Source organism: Apodemus sylvaticus, chromosome 3 (assembly GCF_947179515.1).
Source record: "Apodemus sylvaticus chromosome 3, mApoSyl1.1, whole genome shotgun sequence".
Classification (NCBI taxonomy): domain Eukaryota; kingdom Metazoa; phylum Chordata; class Mammalia; order Rodentia; family Muridae; genus Apodemus; species Apodemus sylvaticus.
Window position 1 is genome coordinate 95,560,855 of NC_067474.1, and position 25,313 is coordinate 95,586,167.

Below are 25,313 nucleotides of genomic sequence, written 5' to 3' on the forward strand. Positions count from 1 at the left end.
GAGAGAGAGAGAGAGAGAGAGAGAGAGAGAGAGAGAGAGAGAGAAATGACCAGAAATGGTAAGTGTGGGCAAACCTAAAAGATGCTTTTCCTACTTTGAAGAGAGTTGACTAGTGAAAGCCTTCAAGCAAGCACAGCTAGGTTTACAAGGTGAGCCTCAGGGGAACACAGGGCACCAGCACACAAACAAGAGGGAAGGTCAGACTCCACAGAGGGCAACACGGCACACAACATCGCACACGGGAGGGTAGACTGCAGTCCTAAGCAATACCAAGAGCAGGGATTAAATGGGGGCAAACAAATGCTCCCACCCCACCCAGAGTGGGGAAGGGGATGAACAAGAGATGGGATTCTGTAGTTTGAATGTCTGTGACTGCCAAAATCCATACTCACACTTAATCTTCAACACTATGGTGTAAAGATGCAGGGCCTTTAACATGATCAGGCCAGGAGGATCTATCTATGCAAGGGTTTGGGAGAGGGAATCTGGGCGCTCCTGTTTTCTGCCATGGGAGGATATTGTACTCGCCATCTGGATCGATGTGAGGGTCTAGCCAGAAAGCCCTCAACAGACACCAGAACCACCACCACCGCTCGTCTCCAGGATTTACTCTTTCTAAGTTGTCTGGACTGTGTGTTCTAGCAATGAAAACTGATGTAGGATATGTGAAGAACTGCAAACAATTAGAAACAAACACAATCCGCAAGTCAGCAGTTCCCTGTCCACAGCCCCATGACATTAGTGTGTACCATGACACAGTCCTACTTATCCTCAGGAGACTGGAAGTAGCAGGAAGTTCATTTCTTTTGAGACAATCCTTCACAACACGTAAAAATGATAGGCAGCACTGTTTCAGAGTATACATACCTGTTATGATTCCCATCTCTGTTAATTATTTTTCTTAGTATAAAACCCATCTTTATATGAAGATGCCACACCAGCTATTGATTACTGTCTGTGCATTAGTTTAGTTACTATATGTTCAGCTTATTTATGTCTTTTAATCTGAACTTTAATCTCTTAAAGGCAGTGTAGGGGGCTAACAGATGGGAAGCTACACATGTTGTCTCCATATTGCCTCCTTGTGAGTATTTTGTTTACCCTTCTTAAAAGCACTGAAGCATCCACATTTTGGTCTTTCTTCTTCTTAGGCTTCATATGGTCTGTGAACTGAATCTTGGGTATTCCACACTTTTGGGCTAATATCCACTTATCAGTGAGTACATACTGTGTTTGTTACTTTGTGACTGAATCACTTCACTTAGGATAATATTCTCAAGTTCCATCCATTTGCCTGCAAATATCATGAGGTCGTTGTTTTTAATGGCTGAGTAGTATGCCATTGTGTAAATATACCACATTTTCTCTATCTATTCCTCTGTTAAGGGACATCTGGGTTGTTTCCAGATTCTGGATATTATAAATATGGCTGCTATGAACATAATGGAGCATGTGTCCTTATTCACATTTTCTATGATATCTTCTGCACCTGAGATTCTCTCTTCTATCTCTTGCATTCTGTTGGTGATGCTTGCATATATGACTTCTGATCTCTTTCCTAGGTTTTCTATCTCCAGGGTTGTCTCCCTTTGTGATTTCTTTATTGTTTCTATTTCCATTTTTAGATCCTGGATGGTTTTGTTCAATTACTTCTCCTGTTTTGTTGTGTTTTCCTATACTTCTTTAAGGTATTTTTTTCTGTTTCCTCTTTAAGGGCTTCTAGCTATTTACCTGTGTTCTGTATTTCTTAAAGAGAGTTATTTATGTCCTTCTTCAAGTCTTCTATCATCATCATGAGATATGATTTTAAATCAGAGTCTTGCTTTTATGGTATGTTGGAGTAACCAGGGCTCTCTGTGGTGGGAGAACTGGGTTCTGATGATGCCAAGTAGCCTTGGTTTCTGTTGTTTATGTTCTTGCCCTTGCCTTTCACCATCTGGTTATCTCTGGTGTTAGCTGGTCTTACTGTCTCTGACTGTGGCTTGTCCTTCCTGCAAACCTGGGCCAGTACTCCTGGGAGACCAGTTCTCTCAGGGAAGTATTTAGGTATGGAGAGCTGTGGTACAGGGTCAGTTCTGGGGTGCAGGCATTAACAAGAGGGATCCTGTCCCCAGCAGTTCTTTGGTTCCTGTGTCCTGATGGCTCTGGGAGGGTCCCTCTTAGGCCAGGAATTTGAAGAAAAGTGGTGGTCTTACCTATGCTTGCAGGTGTGTCAGCAGTCCTGGGAGACCAGCTCTCTCCTGATGGTATTTATATATGTAGCACTATGGCACAGGATCAGCTCTGGGCATAGGCCGAAACCTGAAGGCTCCTGTCCCAGGCTGCTACTCTGTTCCTGTGTCCTGAGGGGTTCCAGGAGGGAGCCTCTGAGCAGCAGTGGTGGTTTTACCTGAGTTTACAGTCTTGTCTGCACTCTTTAGAGGCTAGCTCTCTCCCAGTGCTATTTGGGTATGGAGCCCTGTGGCTCAGGATCAGCTCCGGGCCAAATTTTTGTGTTTTTAAAAGATATCACGAAGAAAATGAGAAGATGTCACTGATTAGGAAGAAAGTCATGACTCATGTATCTAATATATATCTTACTCTGGGATTTATAAAGATTTATTACACTAATAATAGACAAAAAAAAAAGAGCCCAATTTAATAAACAGACCAAAAATTTGAAGAAACAGTGTTCAAATACATATGCAAATGGGGCTAGTAAGATACCCTGCAGGTAAAGGTGCCTAGCTCACAGTCCAAGAAACAAGTTCCATCCCTGGGCCCCTGGGATTCACAGCGATGAACCCAACTCCTGAGAGGGACAGAACCAACTCCTGAAAGTTATCCTCTGCTCCGTGTGTGTGTGTGTGTGTGTGTGTGTGTGTGTGTGTGTGTATGTGTGTGTATGTGTTGTGCCAAACATGTACCGCCCCCCCCCCACACACACACACAGCACAAACAAATACACAAGTAAACTAATAAATGTGTTGACAGGGCCAGGGTGTAGGACGATGGTTAGGAGCTTGCCTAGCACATGTTGGGCTTGAGTGCCAGCACTGAAAAGAAAGTCCAGAATAATAACCCATGAACAAACTGAAGGTCAAAACCATAGGAAATCCTCTAGGGTCACTAGAACGGCAGCAATAAAGATAATCCGGGCATTAGTGCAGATACGAAGCTCGTTAACATTCCTGGTAGGCATATAAAGTGCCACAAGCCAGGCAGTGGTGGCGCACGCCTTTAATCCCAGCACTTGGGAGGCAGAGACAGGCAGATTTCTGAGTTTGAGGTCAGCCTGGTCGACAGAGTGAGTTCCAGGACAGTCAGGGCTATACAGAGAAACCCTGTCTCAAAAAAAAAAAACATAAATAAATAAATAAATAAATAAAGTGCCACAACCACGTTTGGAGCTAAAAAAATAAATGTAAGATTCAAGGCAGAGTTTCCCTCCTATGTACCTGTTACAGAGGACTAAGACGAACTTACTTAGTCCTACTTGGTACTACTGTTGACAGCGTTAGTCACAGCAGTCCAAAATGAAGGCAACCAAATACTCCTGACCTTCGAATGGATGGATGGATAGCGTGTCCTGTCAATGGGGCATGTTCTAATCAACAGGAAAAGGGCAGCCATATCTGACTCATACATGATGCATTTCATTAGGTGAAAGAAGTCAGGTGGAAAGCCCAGAGAGCTTCTAACTCCATCTACAGTGTCTGTCTAGAAAACAGAGCCATGGAAAGCCAATAGACCAGAGGTCTAGCCTAGGAGTGAGGCAGCTTCCCAGGCACAGAAAGTTCTAAAGCTGTGATGCTTGAACAGCTACACATTTAAGTTTATTAGTTTTATTTTAATGTGTATGAGTGTTTTGACTGCATGCAAGTGCACCACAGGGAGTCCACACAGAGCCCAGGCAGGCCACGACAAGGTGTCGGATCTCCTGGAATTACAGCAAGTTGTGAACACCATGGCAGGGTTGGGGACCAAACCCAGGTCCTCTACAGCAGCAGCGAGTGCCCTTAACTGCTGAGCCATCTTTCCAGCCCCTATATCTTAATCAGGATTTGTATTCCTGCATAAAACATCATGACCAAGAAACAAGTTGGGGAGGAAAGGGTTTATTCTGCTTACACTTCCACACTGCTGTTCATGACCAAAGGGAGTCAGGACAGGAACTCAAGCAGGTCAGAAAGCAGGGGCTGATGCAGAGGCCATGGAGGGATGTTACTTACTGGCTTGCATCCCCTGGCTTGCTCAGCTTGCTCTCTTATAGAACCCAAGACCACCAGCCCAGGGATGGGACCACCCACAATGGACCCTCCCCCCTTGATCACTAATGCCTTCAGCTGGATCTCATGGAGGCATTTCCTCAAGGGAGGTTCCTTTCTCTATGATAACTCCAGCTTGTGTCAAGTTGGCACACAAAACTAGCCAGTATATCGTATAACAAAAAATTTAACACAAACTAAGAGAAAGTATAAACTGCTAAAGCAATGTTATCTAGGATACCTATGCCTTCAACTCAGTAAGTAAACAACCCCATAAAATATAGCCAAAAAATTTAAAGACATTTATAATAATAATAATAATAATAATAATAATAATGTCAATATGCATGTAAAAGACTTTCAGTATCACTTGCTATCTGGAATTTCACATTGAAATCAGGTCTACTGAAATGGCTCAGTGGATAAAGGGGCTTGCTGCTAAGCTTGATGACCTGAGTTCAATCCCCAGGATATGCATGATAGAAGGAGAAAACTTATCTTTGAAAGTTGTCCTCTGAAACACACACACAGGCTCCCCATACAAGGTTACACAAATGCATGCACATAGACATGCACACATACACGAACACATGAATTTAATAAAATAAAAAAAATTAAATCCCAACTCACTAAATTGCCAAAGACTTAAAAAGACAGAGATATCAAGTTTGGGGAGGATGTTAGACAACTGCAGCTCCCCCAAACAGCTGGTAGGACTGTGATAGGACACAATCACTCTGGAAATTGTGGCAATTTCTTACAAGGTTAAACACAAACTGTTAATGTGACATTCCTACTGTAAAGAAATTATCCATGTGAATAAAAAGATGCTCTTGCACAGATATCTATCCTCCTGGCAATTTTACTCATAACAGAAAAACCATAAGCAAACGTTTAGAACAAATGAAGAAACTGAGTTAGCCTATGATGAAAAACAGTGTAGCAAGCTCATACTCACACAATGGGTGAACTTCAAGAACACAATTCCGACCAAAAGCTATTTAAAAAAATATAACAGACATATCATATACTTTTATTTTTGTAAAATTCTAGAAAAAGCCATTTTATCCAAAGTGATAACAAGCAGGTGAGTGTTCCTGTTGTTATCTTGGAGTCTAAAGCAACTGACTGTATCCCTATCCTTGTATATCTTTCTAAAGTACACTGAAAGGTGGCCTTGGAGTGGACATTTTGTTGCATTTAAACTGTCTCAATAGGTTTCAAGACAGAACATATAGAGCCGCAGTCTAAATCCCCATTTATATTTATAAAAGTTTGAAAGTGGGGTATAACATGAAATACTTTTTAAAGATGGGAGAGAACTAATGATATAATTTTAATATAAGAATTACAATTATAAGAATGTATTACAATTATAAGAATTATAATTGTTCTTATAATTACAATTATAAGAACTCCAGAAAAGCCTTAGAAATAATGATGAGAGAAGTTAAATATGAGCTATTTTAATGCTACATTAATGTCAAAGATCCAAGTAAAACAGAAAAATATATTAACCAAAATTCTGTGTATGTGTGTTGTAGGTACTCATGAGCTCACTGATGTGGTATATGTGCGTATGTATGCAAATGCTCACATGTGAAGGTCAAAGCAGAACATTAAACATCTCCTTTTCCTGGTCACTTTTTGAGAAAGGGTCTCTCACCAAACCTGAAGCTCACAACTTCAGCTAGGCTGGCTACCTAGAATGCTCCCAGAGTCTGCCTGCCTCTGCCCCACCAAAGCCATGTCCAAGAGTTGAACTCAGGCCATCTTGCTTTCATATGAAGTACTCTTATTCACTGAGCCCTCTTTCCAGCCCCAACAATATCATTTTGATAGCATATTCTCTCCACTGTTCTTTTTTATTATTTATTTCTATGAAGCCTTGGTAGCAAGCAAATCTGAGCACAAAACATTTGGATCCAATTCCTTTCATACAGGAAAAGCCAGAGTTCATTAACTGACCCTCAGGTGACGTATATATCTTACCAGGCTTGTCTTGATTTCCCAGAGAAATAGAACAGGCAAACCAAGATCCACAATCAACACTAACCAATTCCTGAGGATTTCATAAACTTCAACACAACAGTGAGACCAAAGAAGGAATTGCAGCTATTAAGAAATAAGCAGAGCCCAGGGGGCCCCAAGCTTCAGCATGTCCATAGGCTGCTGTTTCAGCAAGCTCCTAGAGAACAGTATGCTTCACACCCATTTAGCCTCCTACATGATGCTTTCAGCCCCTTTGATCATTGACTTATGTCCTTTAAAGAAAATCTGTCCCACAAATCCTGCTAGGAGAGAGCTGATCTCCCTGGAGTGTTCTCACTCCTAAGCTCAGAGGTGAGATCAACACTTTTGCCCCAATAACTGTCCAAAGCGGGACCCGCTAGGAGTGAACCAAACACAGGAACAGCATAGCAGCTGAGGACAAGATCCTTCTGATGTCCATCTTCACTCCAGACTAAAGGCTGTCACTGGCCTCCACACAAAAATCCTGACAGGAGAGAGCTGGGGTCCCGAGCAGTGCTGACAACCCAATGATAACAGGCTCACAGGCCCACAGAAGGGACATGGTCCAGTCAGAGACAGCAAGACCAGCTAACACCAGATATAAACAGATGGTGAGAGGCAAGGGCAAGAACCTAAGCAACAGAAACCAAGGCTACTTGTCTTCATCAGAACCCAGTTCTCCCACCACAGCAAGTCCTGGATACCCCAAGATACTAGAAAGCAAGATTCAGATTTACAATCACATCTCATGATGATGATAGAGGACTTTAAGAAGGACATAAATAACTCCCGTAAAGAAACACAGGAGAGCACTGGGAAACAGCTAGAAGCCCTTAAAAATGAAACAGAAAAATCCCTTAAAGAATAACAGGAAAACACAACCAAACAGGTGAAGGAATTGAACAAAATCATCCAGGATGTAAAAATGGAAATAGAAACAATAAAAAAATCACAAAGGGAGACAACCCTGGAGATAGAAAACCTAAGAAAGAGATCAGGAGTCATAGATGCAAGCATCACCAGCAGAATACAAGAAATAGAAGAGAGACTCTGAGATGCAAAAGATACCACAGAAATCATTGACACAACAGTCAAAGAAAATGCAAAATGCAAAAAGCTCCTAACCCAAAACATCCAGGAAATCCAGGACACAATAAGACCAATACTAAGTATAATAGATATAGAAGAGAGTGAAGATTCCCAAATTAAAGGGCCAGTAAATATCTTCAACAAAATTATAAAAGAAAACTTCCCTAACCTAAAGAGATGCCTATAAACATACAAGAAGCCTACAGAACTCCAAATAGATTGAACCAGAAAAGAAATTCCTCCTGTCACATAATAGCCAAAACACCAAATGCACTAAACAAAGAAAAAATATTAAAAGCAGTAAAGGAAAAAGGTCAAGTAACATATAAAGGCACATCTATCAGAATTACACCAGACTTCTCACCGGAGACTATAAGAGCCAGAAGATCCTGGGCAAATGTCACACAGATGTTAAGAGAACATAAATGCCAGGCGAGGCTACTATACCTAGCAAAACTCAATTACCATAGATGGAGAAACCAAGACATTCCATGACAAAACAAATTTAAACAATATCTTTCCACAAATCCAGCCCTACAAAGGATAATAGAAAACTCTTAACACAAGGAGAGAAACTATACCTTAGAAAAAAGCATTTGACAAAATTCAGCTTCCTGTCATGCTAAAAGTCTTGGAAAGAACAGGAATTCAAGGCCCATACCTAAACATAGTAAAAGCAATATACAGCAAACCAGTAGCCAGCATCAAACTAAATGGAGAGAAACTTGAAGCAATCCCACTGAAATCAGGGACCAGACAAGGCTGCCCCCTTTCTCCTTATCTTTTCAATATTGTACTTGAGGTACTAGCTCGGGCAATTCGACAACATAAGGAGGTCAAAGGGATACAAATTGGAAAGGAAGAAGTCAAACTATCATTATTTGCAGACGACATGATAGTCTACCTAAGTGACCCAAAAAACTCCACTAGAGAGCTCCTACAGCTGATAAACAACTTCAGCAAAGTGGCAGGTTATAAAATCAACAGAAGCAAGTCAGTGGCCTTCCTATACTCAAAGGATAAGCAGGCTGAGAAAGAAATTAGGGAAATGACCCCCTTCACAATAGCCACAAACAGTATAAAGTATCTTGGGGTGACTCTTACCAAACACGTGAAAGATCTGTATGACAAGAACTTCAAGACTCTGAAGAAGGAAATGGAAGAAGACCTCAAAAAATGGGAAAACCTCCCATGCTCATGGATCGGTAGAATCAATATTGTTAAAATGGCCATTTTGCCAAAAGCAATATACAGATTCAATGCAATACCCATCAAAATCCCAACTCAATTCTTCAGAGTTAGAAAGAGCAATTATCAAATTCATCTGGAACAACAAAAAACCCAGGATAGCTAAAACTATTCTCAGCAACAAAAGAAAATCTGGGGGAATCAGTATCCCTGACCTCAAGCAATACTACAGAGCAATAGTGTTAAAAACTGCATGGTATTGGTACAGTGACAGGCAGGAGGATCAATGGAACAGGATTGAAGATCCAGAAATGAACCCACACACCTATGACCACTTGATCCTCGACAAAGAGGCTGAAAACATCCAATGGAAAAAAGATAGCCTTTTCAACAAATGGTGCTGGTTCAACTGGAGGTCAGCATGCAGAAGAATGCGAATTGATCCATCCTTGTCTCCTTGTACTAAGCTCAAATCCAAATGGATCAAGGACCTCCACATAAAGCCAGACACTCTGAAGCTAATAGAAATGAAACTGGGGAAGACCCTTGAGGACATCAGTACAGGGAGAAAGTTTCTGAACAGAACACCAATAGCGTATGCTCTAAGATCAAGAATTGACAAATGGAACCTCATAAAATTACAAAGTTTCTGTAAGGCAAAGGACACCATCAAGAGGACAAATCGTCAACCAACAAATTGCAAAAAGATCTTTACCAATCCAACAGCTGATAGAGGGCTAATATCCAATATATACAAAGAACTCAAGAAGTTAGACTCCAGAAAACCAAATAGTCCTATTAAGAATGTGGCACAGAGCTAAACAAAGAATTCTCAACTGAGGAATAATGAATGGCTGAGAAGCACCTAAAAAATGTTCAACATCTTTAGTCATCAGGGAAATGCAAATCAAAACAACCCTGAGATTTCACCTCACACCAATTAGAATGGCTAAGATCAAAACCTCAGGTGGCAGCAGATGCTGGTGAGGATGTGGAGAAGGAGGAACAGTCCTCCATTGTTGGTGGGATTGTAAGCTGGTACAACCACTGTGGAAATCAGTCTGGTGGTTCCTCAGAAAACTGGACATAGTACTGAGGACCCAGATATACCACTCCTGGACATATACCCAAAAGATGCTTCAACATATAACAATGACACATTCTCCACTATGTCCATAGCAGCCTTATTTATAATAGCCAGAAGCTAGAAAGAATCCAGATTACCTTCAACAGAGGAATGGAATCAGAATATTTAGTACATTTACACAATGGAGTACTACTCAACTACTAAAAACAATGAATTCATGAAATTCTTAGGCAAATGGATGGAACCAGAAAATATCACCCTGAGTGAGGTAACCCAGTCACAAAAGAACACACATGGTATGCACTCATTGATAAGTAGATATCAGCCTAAAAGATCGGAATACCCAAGATACAATTCACAGACCATGTGAAGCTCAAGAAGAAGGAAGACCAAAGTGTGGATGCTTCAGTCCTTCTTAGAAGGAGGAACAAAATATTCATGGGTGCAAATATGGGGTCAAAGTGTGGAACAGAGACTGAAGGAAAGGCCATCCCGAGACTGCCCAACATGGGGATCCATCCCATACACAGTTTCCAAACCCAGACCCTATTGTGGATGCCAATGAGTGCTTGCTGACAGGAACCTGATATAGCTGTCTCCTGAGAGACTCTTTCAGAGCCTGGCAAATACAGAAGTGGATGTTCACAGCCAACCATTGGACTGAGCATGGGGTCTGCAATGGAGGAGTTAGAGAAAGGACTGAGGAGCTGAAGGGGTTTGTAACCCCGTAGGAAGAACAATATCAACCAACCAGACCCCATTCCTTCAGAGCTCCCAGGGACTAAACCATCAACCAAGCAGTACGCATGGAGGGACCCATGGCTCCAACCACATATGTAGCAAAGAATGGCCTTGTCATTAATGGAAGGAGAGGCCCTTGGTCCTGTGAAGGCCTGATGCCCCAATATAGGGAGATGCCAGAGTGGGGAGGCAGGCGGGTGAGCACCCTCATAGTAGCAGGGGGAATGAGGATGGGATGGGGGGGGGGTTCTGGAGCTGAAACTGGGAAAGGGGATAACATTTGAAATGTAAGTAAATGAAGTATCCAATTAAAAAAATTGGAATAAAAAAGAAAGTCTCCACCATAGATCATTCAATTCTTCCAAGCATGCTTGTGTTAGTTCTCTGTCTCTTTGTCTATGTCTCTCTCTCAATATTTACAGAAGCTTTTGACAGAAAATTATATCTGATTCCTAGCAAATGACTGTACTGGCAAATAATTTGGGAAGAGGTGAAAATAGATAAGAACCCATTGGAAAGAAGTTTGCACAATGTCAGGAGTTAGTGAGGGTTGGGAAGAAGCACGGACCTGTTAACTGATTGAGACCTAGTGTGACCTCTTCATGACCAATTTTCTTTTCTTTTTTTTTATTTTATTCGATATATTTTCTATTTACATTTCAAATGATTTCCCCTTTTCTGGTCCCCTACTCCCCGAAAGTCACATAAGCCCCCTTCCCTCCCCCTGTTCTCCCACCCACCCCTTCCCACTTCCCTGTTCTGGTTTTGCCCTATACTGCTACACTGAGTCTTTCCAGAACCAGAGGCCACTCCTCCATTCTTCTTGGACATCATTTGATGCGTGGATTATGTTTTGGGTATTCCAGTTTTCTAGGCTAATATCCACTTATTAGTGAGTGCATACCATGATTGATCTTTTGAGACTGGGTTACCTCACTTAGTATGATGTTCTCCAGCTCCATCCATTTGCCTAAGAATTTCATGAATTCATTGTTTCTAATGGCTGAATAGTATTCCATTGTGTATATATACCACATTTTTTGCATCCATTCTTCTGTTGAGGGGATACCTGGGTTCTTTCCAGCTTCTGGCTATTATAAATAGGGCTGCTATGAACATAGTGGAACATATATACTTATTATATGCTGGGGAATCCTCTGGGTATATGCCCAGGAGTGCATGACCAATTTTCTATGAGAAAACTACTCCAGAAAGCAGTCCACCAAAGCCCCAGGAGTGGAGTGGAAATCCTAGCCATTTTTTCATATTTTGTTCTATATGGCAGTGTTATGGAAAAATAAATGGGAGACTGAGACTACTTTTAAGAGTTGATGCAAATTTTATAAAGTAATCAAAGGGAATAATTTCCATCTTTACACAAACGTATATATACATGTATGGAAATATTACACTCCACATTTAAGACAGTATTTACTTCTAAGAAAAAAGGCTTCCTGTGAGAGTCCAAAGGCATAAAGTTAAGTTGTGGGTCTTAGAGTGATATCATATTACAGAAATGTCCACATATAGAAAACACACAATGAAATTACAAGGCAAAAAATAGCACATTTCATAGTACCTGAAATGTATTACCAATTTTCCATACCAGGGGGGCTTGGTTCATGTTGAGGAAATCAGAAATAACTGAACACCTAGCAACAAAGTCATATATCAAGTTATAACAAGTGGTCAGCCCCTCAAAAAGGAAAAAAAGAAAAACGCTATAGTAACTTCCAAATTGCAGTGAAATATAAAGCTGTTAGACCGAGTGAAGCATTTGCTCTACAACTCCACTGCTTTCCTGTTGATAAAACATGCCATTAATGTGGTGATCACTGCATACCAAAGAATTACACACTCAGATTTCCTATGTGGACTTGTGAGCATCCACACTGCAATACCTCCAATACTTTTTTTTTTATCAATAATCATCACATTAGATCCTGGGAACATATCTAGCTTAAAGGTATTGTGCATTTCAGAGAATACACCTAGCTTAAAAGCATTGTGAATTTTAGTGCAGGCTACACCAAAGTTGGGCTGACCTAGACAGAGTACCGCCTGACTGTGACTGGATGTGCAGATTCTAACTTCTCTGTCTTGGATGTTTTGGCATTTTTTACCTAACAGAAAGCTGTTACTATTTGGGCGTTTGATCTGAAGAGAAGGCAGGCACTGCTCACTCATGGACAAGGACTAATTTGAAAAGCACTAGACATGAGAGGCCACACAAAGAATGTGCTGTGACTGAGACAAATATTTTTGTAAGTAAGCTTGGATGTTATTTTTTTCAAGCACATATCCTCTCTCTTTCCTCAGTCCTGTTTGCTCAGCTGGGTGTCCACAGGGTACATTTCCCCTCCAATTGCCCTTGCACGCTAATATAATTGCTGCTCTACGGGTAATTGGTCAGCCTAGAGCAGCATTCGCCTGCATTCATTCATCTGCACTGTCTGGCAGCTTCCCGGATGACTCTGCAGTCTTAGAGGACTATCATGAATCTTTCAGCTCTTGTCTTTATAATAAGGCTATCTAGCGTGGGTTTATAAAAAAACGCTGTATATTAAGTGCTCAAACACTAGAATATTTTTTCAGCAGCAATGTTTCTTCTCACAATGGAATACAGAGCAAATGAAATCAAGACTCAAATACATAATTTCTTTCTTCTGTTGTCTTCCAATACCCTCCTCCCCAAAGGGACCAAAGAATGAGATATGGCTAATTCCAGCTTAAAAAAAGAGCAGCAAGCCAGTTTCATTTAATAATGTTTTTGATGATGGGACCCCACCCATTCACCATATCAAGTCTTGATCTGGAGTATTTTCAACATGTTTGAGATATGCAACTCTCTCCTCAGTTAATCTGGGAGCATGACAGCTTACTCTTGAGGAAAGTACCAGTGTGGCTGTGAGTTGCAGGCTAAGGCAGCCACCAAACACCCACATCACTTGCGTAATTAGAGAATTCTTCTTTTCTGTACTTGGGTATTAGGCGTTTTTCTCAAACACAAGTGGAAGTTACTGTCTCTTCAAGGAAAACCAACGTTGCCCAAAGGCTGCCAAGGCTAAGCAAGCTTCCCATATCCACCAGAGGAGCACAGCAGCTTCTAGCATTTCTCTGATGAGAACAGTGGTGATAGCAGTAAATTTTATTTTATATGAAGAACACTTCAAAGAAAGTAAAACCAATGGATTTTAGTGAATATTAAGAGAAACTACTGTGTATGGGTTTATTAAATTCATTCTTTGACAATGTCACACATAGACAACGCATGCTGATCACTATCAATCCCAACTCTCTACCACTTCTATCATCACCCTTTCTTACAAACCTTTCTTACACTCAACTTAACTAGTGGCAATCTGTGTGATGAGGATTTGGAGTCATCTATTTGAGATGGTGTCTTAGTTATGGTTTTTACTGCTGTGAACTGACACCATGACTAAGGCAAGTCTTATAAAGGACAGCATTTCATTAGGGCTGGTTTATAGGTTCAGAGGTTCAGTCCATCTGACTATCAAGGTTAAGTATGGCAGCATCTAGGCAGGAATAGTGTAGGCAGAGCTGAGAGTTCTACATCTTCATCTGAAGGCTCCTTGGACTAGGGTATTAAAGCCTATGCCCACAGTGATACACTCAGTCCAAAAAGGCCACACCTCCTAACAGTGCCACTCCCTGGCCCAAGCATATACAAACCATCACAGATAGGTATGCTCAGCTTGGGATATACATTTGAAGACAATGACTCGTCCCTCTCCCAGAATCTATCAATAGCCAATAGTTCAGCACTGAAGAGTAGGGCCCTGTGGGCTCCTCTCCCTTCCATGGTGGGTTGCGGACAAAGCAATCTTCTGTGGTGCAGGGCAGGTAACCACAGTTTTGAATTCATGGTTACAGTGGTTTTATGAATCTAGAGGATGGCATTGCACATTAACTTTCCTTACATTCTTCCTTCCCTCTCTTCTGTAGCGACCTTAGATAGGGTGATCTTAGCCCGAAACTGTCATACTCAGGATCTTGGGCAGCCTTAGGTCCCTGTACTCATTGCTGTTCGCTAAAAAGAGAGGTTTCTCTGATTATGGCCAAGAGTAGCCTTGTCTATGGGTGTAAATGCAGTCGATGCTATTCTAGCTTAGTTAGATAATGGTTTCTCAGACTTAATGACTTCCAAAGCTATCATTATTAACTGGTTCCCTTTTGTGGAGTGAGCCTTAAAAACAGAGGGCAGTTGGTTACACCCACAATAGTTGTGCCAGTATTACACAGGTAAAGTCAGTATACTGCTTCAATGTTCACAGCTGGGTAAGACCTTCTGGAGACCCCTCCACTTACCCCTTTTCAGCAGCCTCTTCATGACCTGGCACTATGAAAACCAGCCAGCGGGGAGGAAGCTTCCAGAGGTTGCAGCTTGCTCTCTCTGCTGCCTGTAACTGCAGTGCACGGTGTCTTCAGCAATAGATCTTAGCCTCTAGTTCTAGTGAGCAATCAAGAGGATTGACAAGAGCTTCGTTGTTTTGGGAGCCTCTGGGGCCTCCCTGACCAACTTCTGTGGAGGTGTCTGGTTATTTGTTTAGGAACCCACTGCTTCTAGAAGCACTTTTATCTAGTCATGTGAGGCAACTCGACTCAACTTCTCTTATTTATTTGAATTCTAGAACATTAGGTTTCCACGTGGCTTTTCTATATACTGTTTTGGTTATCCCCTCACTGCCTCATCTCTCTAGGCCTCCCACCTCCCTGCTTAAACCTTTCTACCCTCCATGTTCCCATTCACCACTGTACTGTGTTTGAACAGTCCCCTCATCTTCAGACCCCTGCCCCACCACGTTCCATTTTCTAGTTTCTTGGCTTCTATATGTACTCAAGTTTAGAACTAATTCAAACGAGAATTTCTGTTTGTCCTTCTGGAACACAACCATAACCAGTATATGCTTTTCCTAGTTTCATCCATTTAGCTACAAATTGCCTTTTGCGTATGTACATTTTCGTTATTCCTAAGTTGGTAGACAAGTAGGCTGTTTGCTTTGCCTGTGTATATGGAGTTAAGTAGTATCAGTGGATACAAAGGAGCAGTAAGTATCAATCGTGTGAAGGCATCTCTGGAATGTGCTAGTTCTTTGTGTACATACATGTTGTATCTGGGTCACATGGTAGTTTCCTCCCCACCCCCAACCTCTTTTTCTCTCTCTTTCCCTTCCTCCCTTCCTTCCTTGAAACTTCCAGATTGGTTTCAAAGTGGCTACACTAAGCTTATAGTGAAGAACCACCGACAGGTTTCTTTCCCCTCACATTCATGCGGACATTAGTTGTCATCTGTATTCTTGATGACAGCCACAAATGGAACATACTTGTGGTTTTGTGTCACATAAAAGAATATTCAGTTACTTGAAGAAGCTAATAAAATACCCCTTCCTTTCCAACTTCATTCTCTGCATAAGACCAAATTTCTTCAGAGACTTCAATAAAACACCAATGTATCTGATTAAATCATAAAATGACGTGAGACCAACTTTATTCTCTGAAGGCAGCTGTTTCATGAAATAATGTTACTACAAAGTGAGCTTATTTTTAAATATATACATATCCAATTCCCCTCTTACATTTTTATTCGCTTTTTAAAAGATTTCATTTTCTGTCTGTCTGTCTTGTGTATGTGTATATATGTACAGGTACCTGCAGAGGGCAGAAGATATCTCAGAACCTCAGGAGATGGAGTTACCCAACTGTTAGTTGCCCAGTGGGGAACCAAATTCATGTCCTTTGCAAGAGCAACAAGCACTCTGATGTGCAGAATCTTCTCCCTAGCCCCTCTCTTTTAAGTTAGAGTACAGTAAATACCAATAAAGATAACATATACAAATGTTAATATCTGCAATAATTTTTATGAATAGTAAGGAAACCTGAAGCTAAAACCTGAAGTGCTTAGAGTTAGAAACAAAGTGTAGATAGAACCAGGTAAAAAGTATATGGGGGCAATGAGTGCTTCCGTTCACCAAACAGCAAAATTCATAGTCTTAGCTATAAGCCATATTAATACAGAATATTTGTCAAAATTGCTTTTCTGTTAAAAATAAATGTAAGAATAAAGGATAAGTTATTCACTCTTTTATCCCCAGGGTGACCTGACAGGTTACCTGTATGGACTTGACATGTTTGCATTCAGCTCATTCTAATATACTGTCTGTGTTCAGAGCAAGCAGCTACGGGAGGCTTGGAGACTTGTCTCTAGATGCCCCTGAAGTCTGTATAAGGTAATGCCCTAAGAGCGAAGGCTTCTAGTAATTTCCAACTCAAGCTTTAAAGCAGTGCCTAGACTGACTCCTCTTCACACTTAACTATGTGGGAGCACAGCACCAAGCATACTACAAGTACATCAGACAGCCGGGTGCAGCAATCGGTGATCTCTAATAACACGCCCACCTAGGAATAATGTCAATTTCAAGTCCACTATTTATACCTTGTTTATCTGTAATTGTGGTACAAGAGCCCAAGGCCACTAATTTTTAAATATTTATCCAAATGGCACCAAGTTTGGGGTGGGGGCAGTCTTGCAACATTCTAAAACTCAGAATCAGTAGATTTTAATAATTAAGGAGGTAAGAGGATAAAAACATTCCTATGTTTTTCAAAAATATTTATTTAAAAATAAGATTTCTAAAAATACAGTACATAGTACATTTCAAGAGAAGTAAAAATTCCACAATTTAAATTAAAAGCAATTTGCAAAGAAAATAGAATATTACATGAATAAAACAAAATCATAAAATAAATTAAAAGCAATATTGTTCTTAAGGTAGATACATAGTCCGTTTTCATTAGAAGAACCAGTGTAGACGTCTCATCTAAACAATTAAGTTCCCACAGTTCCCACCCGCCTGTCATCTTCCTCAAAGGACTCACAATTCTCTTACCCACTCTCTTCCTTATTGCCACTAGCACTGGAAATGTTAGTGAAGGTTTTCCCAGGGTAAGAGACAAAACAAAACAGCAGATGAAGCAGGCAAACAGCCTCAGACTTACACACAGTGTAGCTGAATGAAAGCACACCCAGCAAGTGTTAGGACAGGGTCTTCCTCGGCACCCACAGTACACACCATTATTAAAACTCAAGCAGTGTTTTTCCGTTAGGGATATGTGAGGATTGGAGCTGAGAGCAAATACGTGGAGCGTCAGAGTGAAACAGGTGTTGTGCAGTGATTACACCTGCCAGGCTAACTCCCGGCACCCTGTTTGCCTCTCTGTCCTTGGGCTTACAACACACTCATCCGCATACCTCTGACTGGGATGAATTTCTTCCTTCTGTATCTTTAGTTGCTTTTATTCTATGTTGCTTTTTTTCTTTGCTTTTTAATAATCACACCAGGAGACAGCAAGTAGTGGCAAATTCTCTATCTTTTCCTACTTGAGAAAAATGACTACACCCTGCCTTTGACTCAGACAAGCAGTGGGACTATTAAGAAACAATTCAATGATGATGCACTCACAAGAGCCACAGTGGCGCCTCCCCTGCCTTCTGTCTCTTTCGCTCATCTCTGCACACTTCATACACATGAGCTCATCATCTTTCAAGTTTTACACCTGATTCTTTTTTCCATTCAGAATTGACTGCAAAACCATACATTGCATCAGCATTCAAGCAGACACAGGCGGAGGCGATGGAGGCGACACAAGCACTTTCAGTGGCTGTCCCCTTCCCAGCCAGCCACCGGCATGCCTGCTCAGTTGGCTGAGTGATCGCATGGCAGCTCCTGTTTTGAGGAAGCACTGATAAATGTTTGTAGAGCTTCAGGGAAGAACAGAGAAGCCAATCATAAGCGGCAGTGTCACACCTGGACAAGTCTGTCCAGAGTCTGCCAGTTAATAAAATAAATCACTGAAAAATTAGTTTGTAAAACAATCTGATTCTAATTTTCACGGCAGCAGCAGCAGCACCCAAACTGCTTCTGATGTGGAGTTCAATGTCAGGGTGCTTACATAAATCAATGGACTCTGGACAACCCTTGGGAAAGCATTTATGTATGTATGTGTCTGTGATTTTTATGTTTTTAAAAGTGTCCTTTAGTTTCATTTTCATTTTCAAATTAGACAAATACTTGTATCATTATTTAAAGCCATTAAGGTTTATTACGTCTCCCCCCACACACAGAGATAGTAAATTCTTGACTTGTAATTAAAAATGGACCCATTATTTGCCCTTTATTTTAGCATTTGGTTGAGCAGTCATTAAAAGTATTCAGTAGAATACTTTGCTTATAGAAATAATTTTTCTTCACTGCTGAAGTAAGACCAAGGGGGGGGGGCTTTTGAAAAGTGATTCAATAATCTTTTGTAGCTTCAGCCTATTAAAATACCTTATAAAGTAGCCACATTGCAGTAAAGCACAAAATTAAATCCCACACTAACTGCATAACAGAAAAAAAAAAGTCTAAAGAAGATTCATTTTCAATTGACTCTGCTGAAAGTAAGCTGTCAATAGACTGTTCACGTCTGCAGACACAGACGTAAGAAGCTCTCAGTCAACCAAAAAGAAAACTAACTCTTTGGTTCAAGAATTAAAAATGTAACTCAATGCTAAAGTGAATAGCACCAGGATGTCTTAATTGTTCAGGTTGTAAAACACTAATTTCAGGCACGAGTAGGTTAAAATAGCATCCACGCACACTGGCTTGGACACAGCTATGAGTATGCAGACCTGTCTCCCCTCTAACTGACAGCACACAGACAACCAGACCCTGTGCTGAGTGAAACGGGAAAGCAGAGCACAGAGGAGGCATGCCTGCGGCTCCAGCGGCTCAGGCTGCAGCTTTCTGTATAAAGCTATTGAGATGAAAACTATGTTTTATACGTGCAATTAGTTAATTACACAGTTGAGCGACTATGGGAAGCACTACCTATACATGAGGGAATGAATCAGAAAGGGCTTCAGAAACGATGACCTCGAGTCTCACAAACACCAATAGGTCCCTTCCTTCTTTCCCTCCCTTCTTTCCTTCCTTCCTTCCTTCCTTCCTTCCTTCCTTCCTTCCTTCCTTCCTTCCTTCCTTCCTTCCTTCGTTGTTGATTTTCTCTAGTGACTCAGTATTCTTTCACTGCCATAAGACTCCACAGACAGGTTCCAGTTCTTTTCAAACTCTGGGCAAGCTATCATTTCTCCTTTGTATCACAGCTACACTTCCATGTTATTTTTAACATGTGCATACAAAAAATGCTTTAAGTTAACTTATCCTACACAATTATCTGAAATTAAAAACAATCTCTCAAGAGCATCTGGCCAGCTAAGGAGAAAGAACAGTAAGTGGAGGCCAAACAGCTCGAACCAAAAGCTTCCCAGAACAACTGTGCAGGTATCTACACACGTGTCACAGGGCTCTACAGTGACACGTGTCAGTGGGATGAGGAGGTGGCAGGACAGCGCTGGCTCCAGCCTGGTCTCTAGTCAGCCCTTTTGAGATGCTGGCCACTCATGCCCACTTAGCCCCCGCTCCATCTTACTAATGTCCCCGGCTTTCTTAATCTAGTTGTTGGATATGCATTACTCATTGCATCATTCTAGGATAGACACAGAGGAGAAGCTGTCATATGGTAAAAGATATGATAATGAAAAATCAGTATTAGCAATGACTTAGGAATTTTAATCACCAAGCCAGGCATGGTAGCATATGCCTAGAATCCCAGAACATGGGAGGCAAAGATAGGAGGACTCTGAGTGCAAAGCCAGTAAAACCCTGTCTCCAAATAATAATAATAATAATAATAATAATAATAATAATAATAATAATAATAATTTGCTTCAAATTATCACTAGCAGGTAATATTGCCACATCTAAAGAATTGATAAAATATTGTTGGTTTTAACACAATGGATTTTAAAAAATAAACTTTGTTTAAAAAAATGCATAAAGATAATGGAAGAAGTGATAAAAGTCACTTCTTGGTGCTAAGTCATCACCATCACAAAAGTAGCAGAAATACTAAATATTGGTTCATATAGTCAGTGACAATACTGGTATAAAGTAATTCATGTAAAGAGGTTCTAATACTTTCCCATGTTCTACTATAAAATATTGTAAAATCTAAGAACAGCTTAACATAAGTTATACTAAAATTTTTATTTGTAAGCAAGCTCTGAGCATGGTACCTGCAACAGAAGGCAATAACAGATGTGAGTACGGAATCATATTCTCACTCATTAATTACATGGTCAATAATGCTAGCAAGTAGAACACACTAAATTTACAGGACTTACTAACTACATTTGCCAATATTTGTGATTTTCAAAGCATTAGTAGAGGTGGATAAAAGTCTAATGTTTTACCTATTAGTAAATTACATAATGTTTGCAATAAATTCCCAATATATGTATGTATAGTAGAGGTCATGTCAAAATTTATATAATGAAGTACTATAGTTTAGTGAATTGTAGCTAGGCTATCTATTTACTGATACATGTCACACAAGAGAACTACCCAGAGAACAGACACTCTAGACAGAATTAGCATAATGCTAATGAATATTAATGCCATATTAAGCCACTGCAAGACAAATTGTGATTTTTTTCTTTTTTAGAAATACATTCAAACTACCCAAGAACTAAATAACTAAATTCATTTGTATCTCCCATTTGGAAGGGTGTCCTTAATTTGAGTCTTTGTGTTACTGATTAGAATTAATATATCTTTCGAGCAAAACAGTTAGCTACTTGTATGGAAATAACCCGAAGTCTCATTAAGAATAGCTAAAATGAGCCACCACCCTTCATAGAACCACTTCTACACATTCATGAAATGTTCCGAGATGTTCAACTCCGTTTTCCTGCATCTACTGCATCGCTATTGCTAAGCAATAGGTTGCTATATCCTCTTCCTGTCTTTTCCTGGTTCTTAGGATTAAATCCTCGGCATCTTGCGCTCTCTATTTTTGAGGTACACACCAGCCCCTACTTTATTACTATTAAAAGTAAACTGTCTTCTGAAAAACAGGTTACTATGTTAGCTACAATTTTAAATGGCTTTTATGTTAACTAAAACATTTTAAATGTAAATTATAAAACAAAATAGATTTTTATTTTCATGTAACATCAGCTAGCATAGTAATTTGAAATGGAAGTCTGGTAACAAAGACTCCCTAGTAGACTGTTTAATGTTTAGAAGATTCTGAACTCAGTTCTTTGTTACCTACATCAAGCTTATTCAATTAGATATCAAAAAACTTTGTGTGTGTGGTGTGTGTGAGACAATGAATGAATGAATGAATGAATGGATGGAGGGATGGATTATGCGGGAGGGGGCATGAGTGCCAAGGCATGTTTGTGGAGGTCAGTGAACAATTCTATGGAATCAGGTTCTTTTTTCCTTCTTCACCTAAGTGGATCCCTGCACAGCAAATACCTTTATGTACGGAACCACCTTACAAGCCCAACTCTAATTGTTTACCAAGTATCTGCAGCCTGGTCTTAACAGTTTAACTGCAGAATCCCAAGAGGTAACTTTGCTAATGTAAAAATATCATTTAACACACATTTAGCTAAAATTAAACAGGAAGTTTATAAATACTTCAATGCAATGTAGAGATGAAGGGCTCTCTCCTTGCTCCATTGCTTCTGAAGACACTACATGTGTAGTTATTCCCATGGTTACTCAGAGGGACAAATAAGAGGGCTATTGAATCTACAGGGTTATCTCTCACTGAGTTTTTTAAAAAGCAAAGAAAAAATGTATTATTAACCAATTACTAATTATTTTAAGGCAATTGTGCCTATATGTGTGTGGAAGGGGACCATCCCAAAATTGAATCGAAAAATTTTTTTCATACTCAGTAAAACATACTGGATAACACAGCAACTGTAATAAATGTTTTGTTTTATAATAAAATAGTATTTTAAGTAAGTTTATATAATGCTAACAAAATAAGTTGCCAAAGTAAGGTTTAAAGTAAAATACATGAAATAGCTTATCCTAACCAAATTTGTGACTGACAGTAAAAGTGCACAGGAGTATCCATACATGAAGCCAAGCAGATTACCTAAAAGGAACATCACAATAGCACATTAATCTTCAATTTTTATAAAACTTTACACTTTTATACATATGTTCCTATAAGTGTATACCTCTGGCATGTTCACAGATTGGTCATACAACCCACTAACAGGACAGTAAAAGCCTCAAGAGCCAGGCTAATACATCAATTAGCCAAAAGAGGGCGCAGAAAGAACATAGGAGCTTAATCCCTAGGAAATGGCCACCAGGCTTTTCTCTAGGAATCTAAATAGTGATTACAAACCCCTTTGTGGGGTTAGACATATACATTTGACAATACTATGTAAGTATATATAGATATACTGCAATATAGATTCTTATGTAAATACATCAATAACAGCATTTCTGTAGATCAAACTAGTGCATTAAGTACAATGACTAGTTAGGAAACTGCAGAGAGGGGTCAGGACTGGGGAGAGTAAAGGGAAAGAGAAGATCATGTGTCCAGAAGTGGTAAATGTAAGCAGACCGAGCCCACCATCTCCAGCACGGGGAAGTGATCATCCCCATTACCTGTCAGAGCTGCTACTACTCCAGAAGCTAATGCAGTCTGCAGAGCTCCGTCCTGGGCCTTCATTTGGCTCTGCTATGGGTGCTCAGGTCTAGTGAACTGAATATATACAGCTGAAGGCATTCAACTTCTATCTCCTGACATTATATATACACCACTTCCTTTATTAACTGTCATTGGCCAATTTAGTCAATCAGCTCACACAAAATCCAACCCCTTGGCCTATACTAAAACATACTAATTTTTATGTTTCCTAACCTTCATAAAGGTTTCTTATATTAAACCTACTATATGTCTTAGCACCAATAAATATTTTCATCTGCCACTTCTAAGTTTTTAAATAATAAACATAATTAGAATGTGAAAATATGGTATTAATATTTCTGCAAAGAGATTATTCTATTCAGAATATTTTATAAGACATTTACAGTATCTGAAAGAACTAGCCACAGTATTTCCCAGCTATGATTCCTTACTTAACAACTACTTATAAGAAAAGTATACATATGGTTCAAGAATGGTAGATTTGTTCAATATTCTCTTCAGGGAAAAGGTCACTAAGCATACAACCATATGGATTTGCAGTATTCTAAATGAAAAAACTTAAACCATACAAAATGTCTTTGTATACAAAAGGCTTATGTTTGTTAAGGGACCATCACTACCATAGATAATTCTATTTTATAATAATTTCCTGACATATAATAATTAATAAAAGGTCTCTAAAGTGATGCAAATTGTAATTGGCCAATGGAAATTCAATTTCAACTTGGGTGATTACTGGCATATAAATTTAGTGACTACTTTTAAACTTTGATATGAGTTGACCAGCATCTATTCTATAATACATAAATCTTCAATGTGTACAGTGATATCTACTGGCAGATAAATAAAAGTGTATATACTTTAAAAGCACAGTTTTCCTCTTTACACTGTATATTACACACCATTCTGTTTAGCATTTTAAAACATCTGTTTTCTAATATAACTGCACTTGAAGTAACTGGTATTATTGCAAACTTCCTACCCTCTTCAGTCATTAGAATCTAAGGGTAAAGCAGGAATCCATGCCTGACTGGTCACACATTTCTCCTGGGAGCACATATTCTAACAGCAATCAGTGAAGGCAGAAGAAGGGAAACGGTCTCTCCCTCACACTAAGGTAAGAGTTGGTGCACTGCACTCGTGGTGTCGTCTGTGGCTTTGAGGAGAAGGAAGTGCATCAGAGAGTTGCTCCTAGCATGCCCTGCGCCTGTTTGTTCACTGTGCTGTCAAATCCCTGCAGCACACATAAAAGCAAGTACTGATAACATTTTAACTTAGATTCAAAACAGAAAATTTGCATATAACAAAGTGTATCCAGCTTTGTAAACTTGAAGTAAATTCAAATTTGGTTAGAACTGCTTAAAGATAAACATAAAACATCTCAAATTTCCTATAAATTAAAATTTAAAATATTGTGAGTACTGAAGAAAATTTATGTACAATTGTTTCATCCCAATCACTGCCTTTTGAGTTTAGTAACAGATGCATTTAAAGAAATCCTCTTGGAAGGCTAATTTAAAAGTAAACATGCTTTTAAAACTTAAATATAGATCCTGTATTAGCCCCACAACAGGATCAAGATCACTATTAAAACGAAGCCTGGGGCACATTATGATGCCTAAGATTGGTGGGTGGATTTTAATTGACTTGAAGACTGTCATAGTTCTATTCTCATAAAACCTGTAACGCATTTCCAGCATGGAGGACCCATCTGTGCCCACCATCCATCTGTTTAGACGTGATTGGCAAAGTGGTAGGGAACTCGCAGTGGTTGCCTCTGCCTGAAAGGAATGAACCACAGGATCTTCCAACGAGTGCCAAAAACTTCTGAGAAGGTCTGCTGCCATGGCTTTCGGGGCCGCGATCTACAGAAGACAGCATTATTAGTGAAAGACAGCACTCCCATGGTGCACTTCAGTCAGCTAAAACAATACAGGTTGGCTGGGGATCCATTACTGGACTCTGATGCATTGTGTCTCAGCATCACAAATACAGCTTTTCTTTCCATGTGGCATGCAGCTGAGCTTCGGCTCTGGATAGCAGATATTGTATCTGCATCGTCAATCAACCTAGGGCAACTCTGGAAGCAGAGAAGAAGCTCAGCATAGCAGAATGCATGTCAACGACACAGCAGCAAATCTCTTTTGATGTACTTTCAGGACAAACAATTTAGCTTACTTCTGCGAGACCGGGAACAAGAGTGATCAGTACTTATTTTGTTTAAAAGCTCTCCTGGCTGAAAGACCCCTACGGTAAGACTGGGATACGCCTGTCTAGCTTGGGCCTCAGACAGGACACCAAGAAAATAACATAATATATTAGTTTCCCACTATTAACACAGGTAGTCAGTTGTTTCT

The 25,313-nt window shown here is 40.0% G+C and overlaps 1 protein-coding gene across 2 annotated transcripts in view; it reads right to left on the reverse strand.

Annotated features, from left to right (window-relative positions):
• Positions 1–18,778: 18,778 nt before the first annotated feature.
• The window catches only part of Zdhhc21 (zinc finger DHHC-type palmitoyltransferase 21), a 59,876-nt gene continuing 53,341 nt past the window's right edge, over positions 18,779–25,313 (reverse strand). For both annotated transcript variants that reach the window (XM_052176687.1, XM_052176686.1), the window contains one exon: positions 18,779–24,821. In XM_052176687.1, coding sequence (XP_052032647.1) covers positions 24,689–24,821 — 133 coding nt within the window. In that variant the 3' untranslated portion in view covers positions 18,779–24,688. The remainder of the gene's footprint in view (positions 24,822–25,313) is intronic.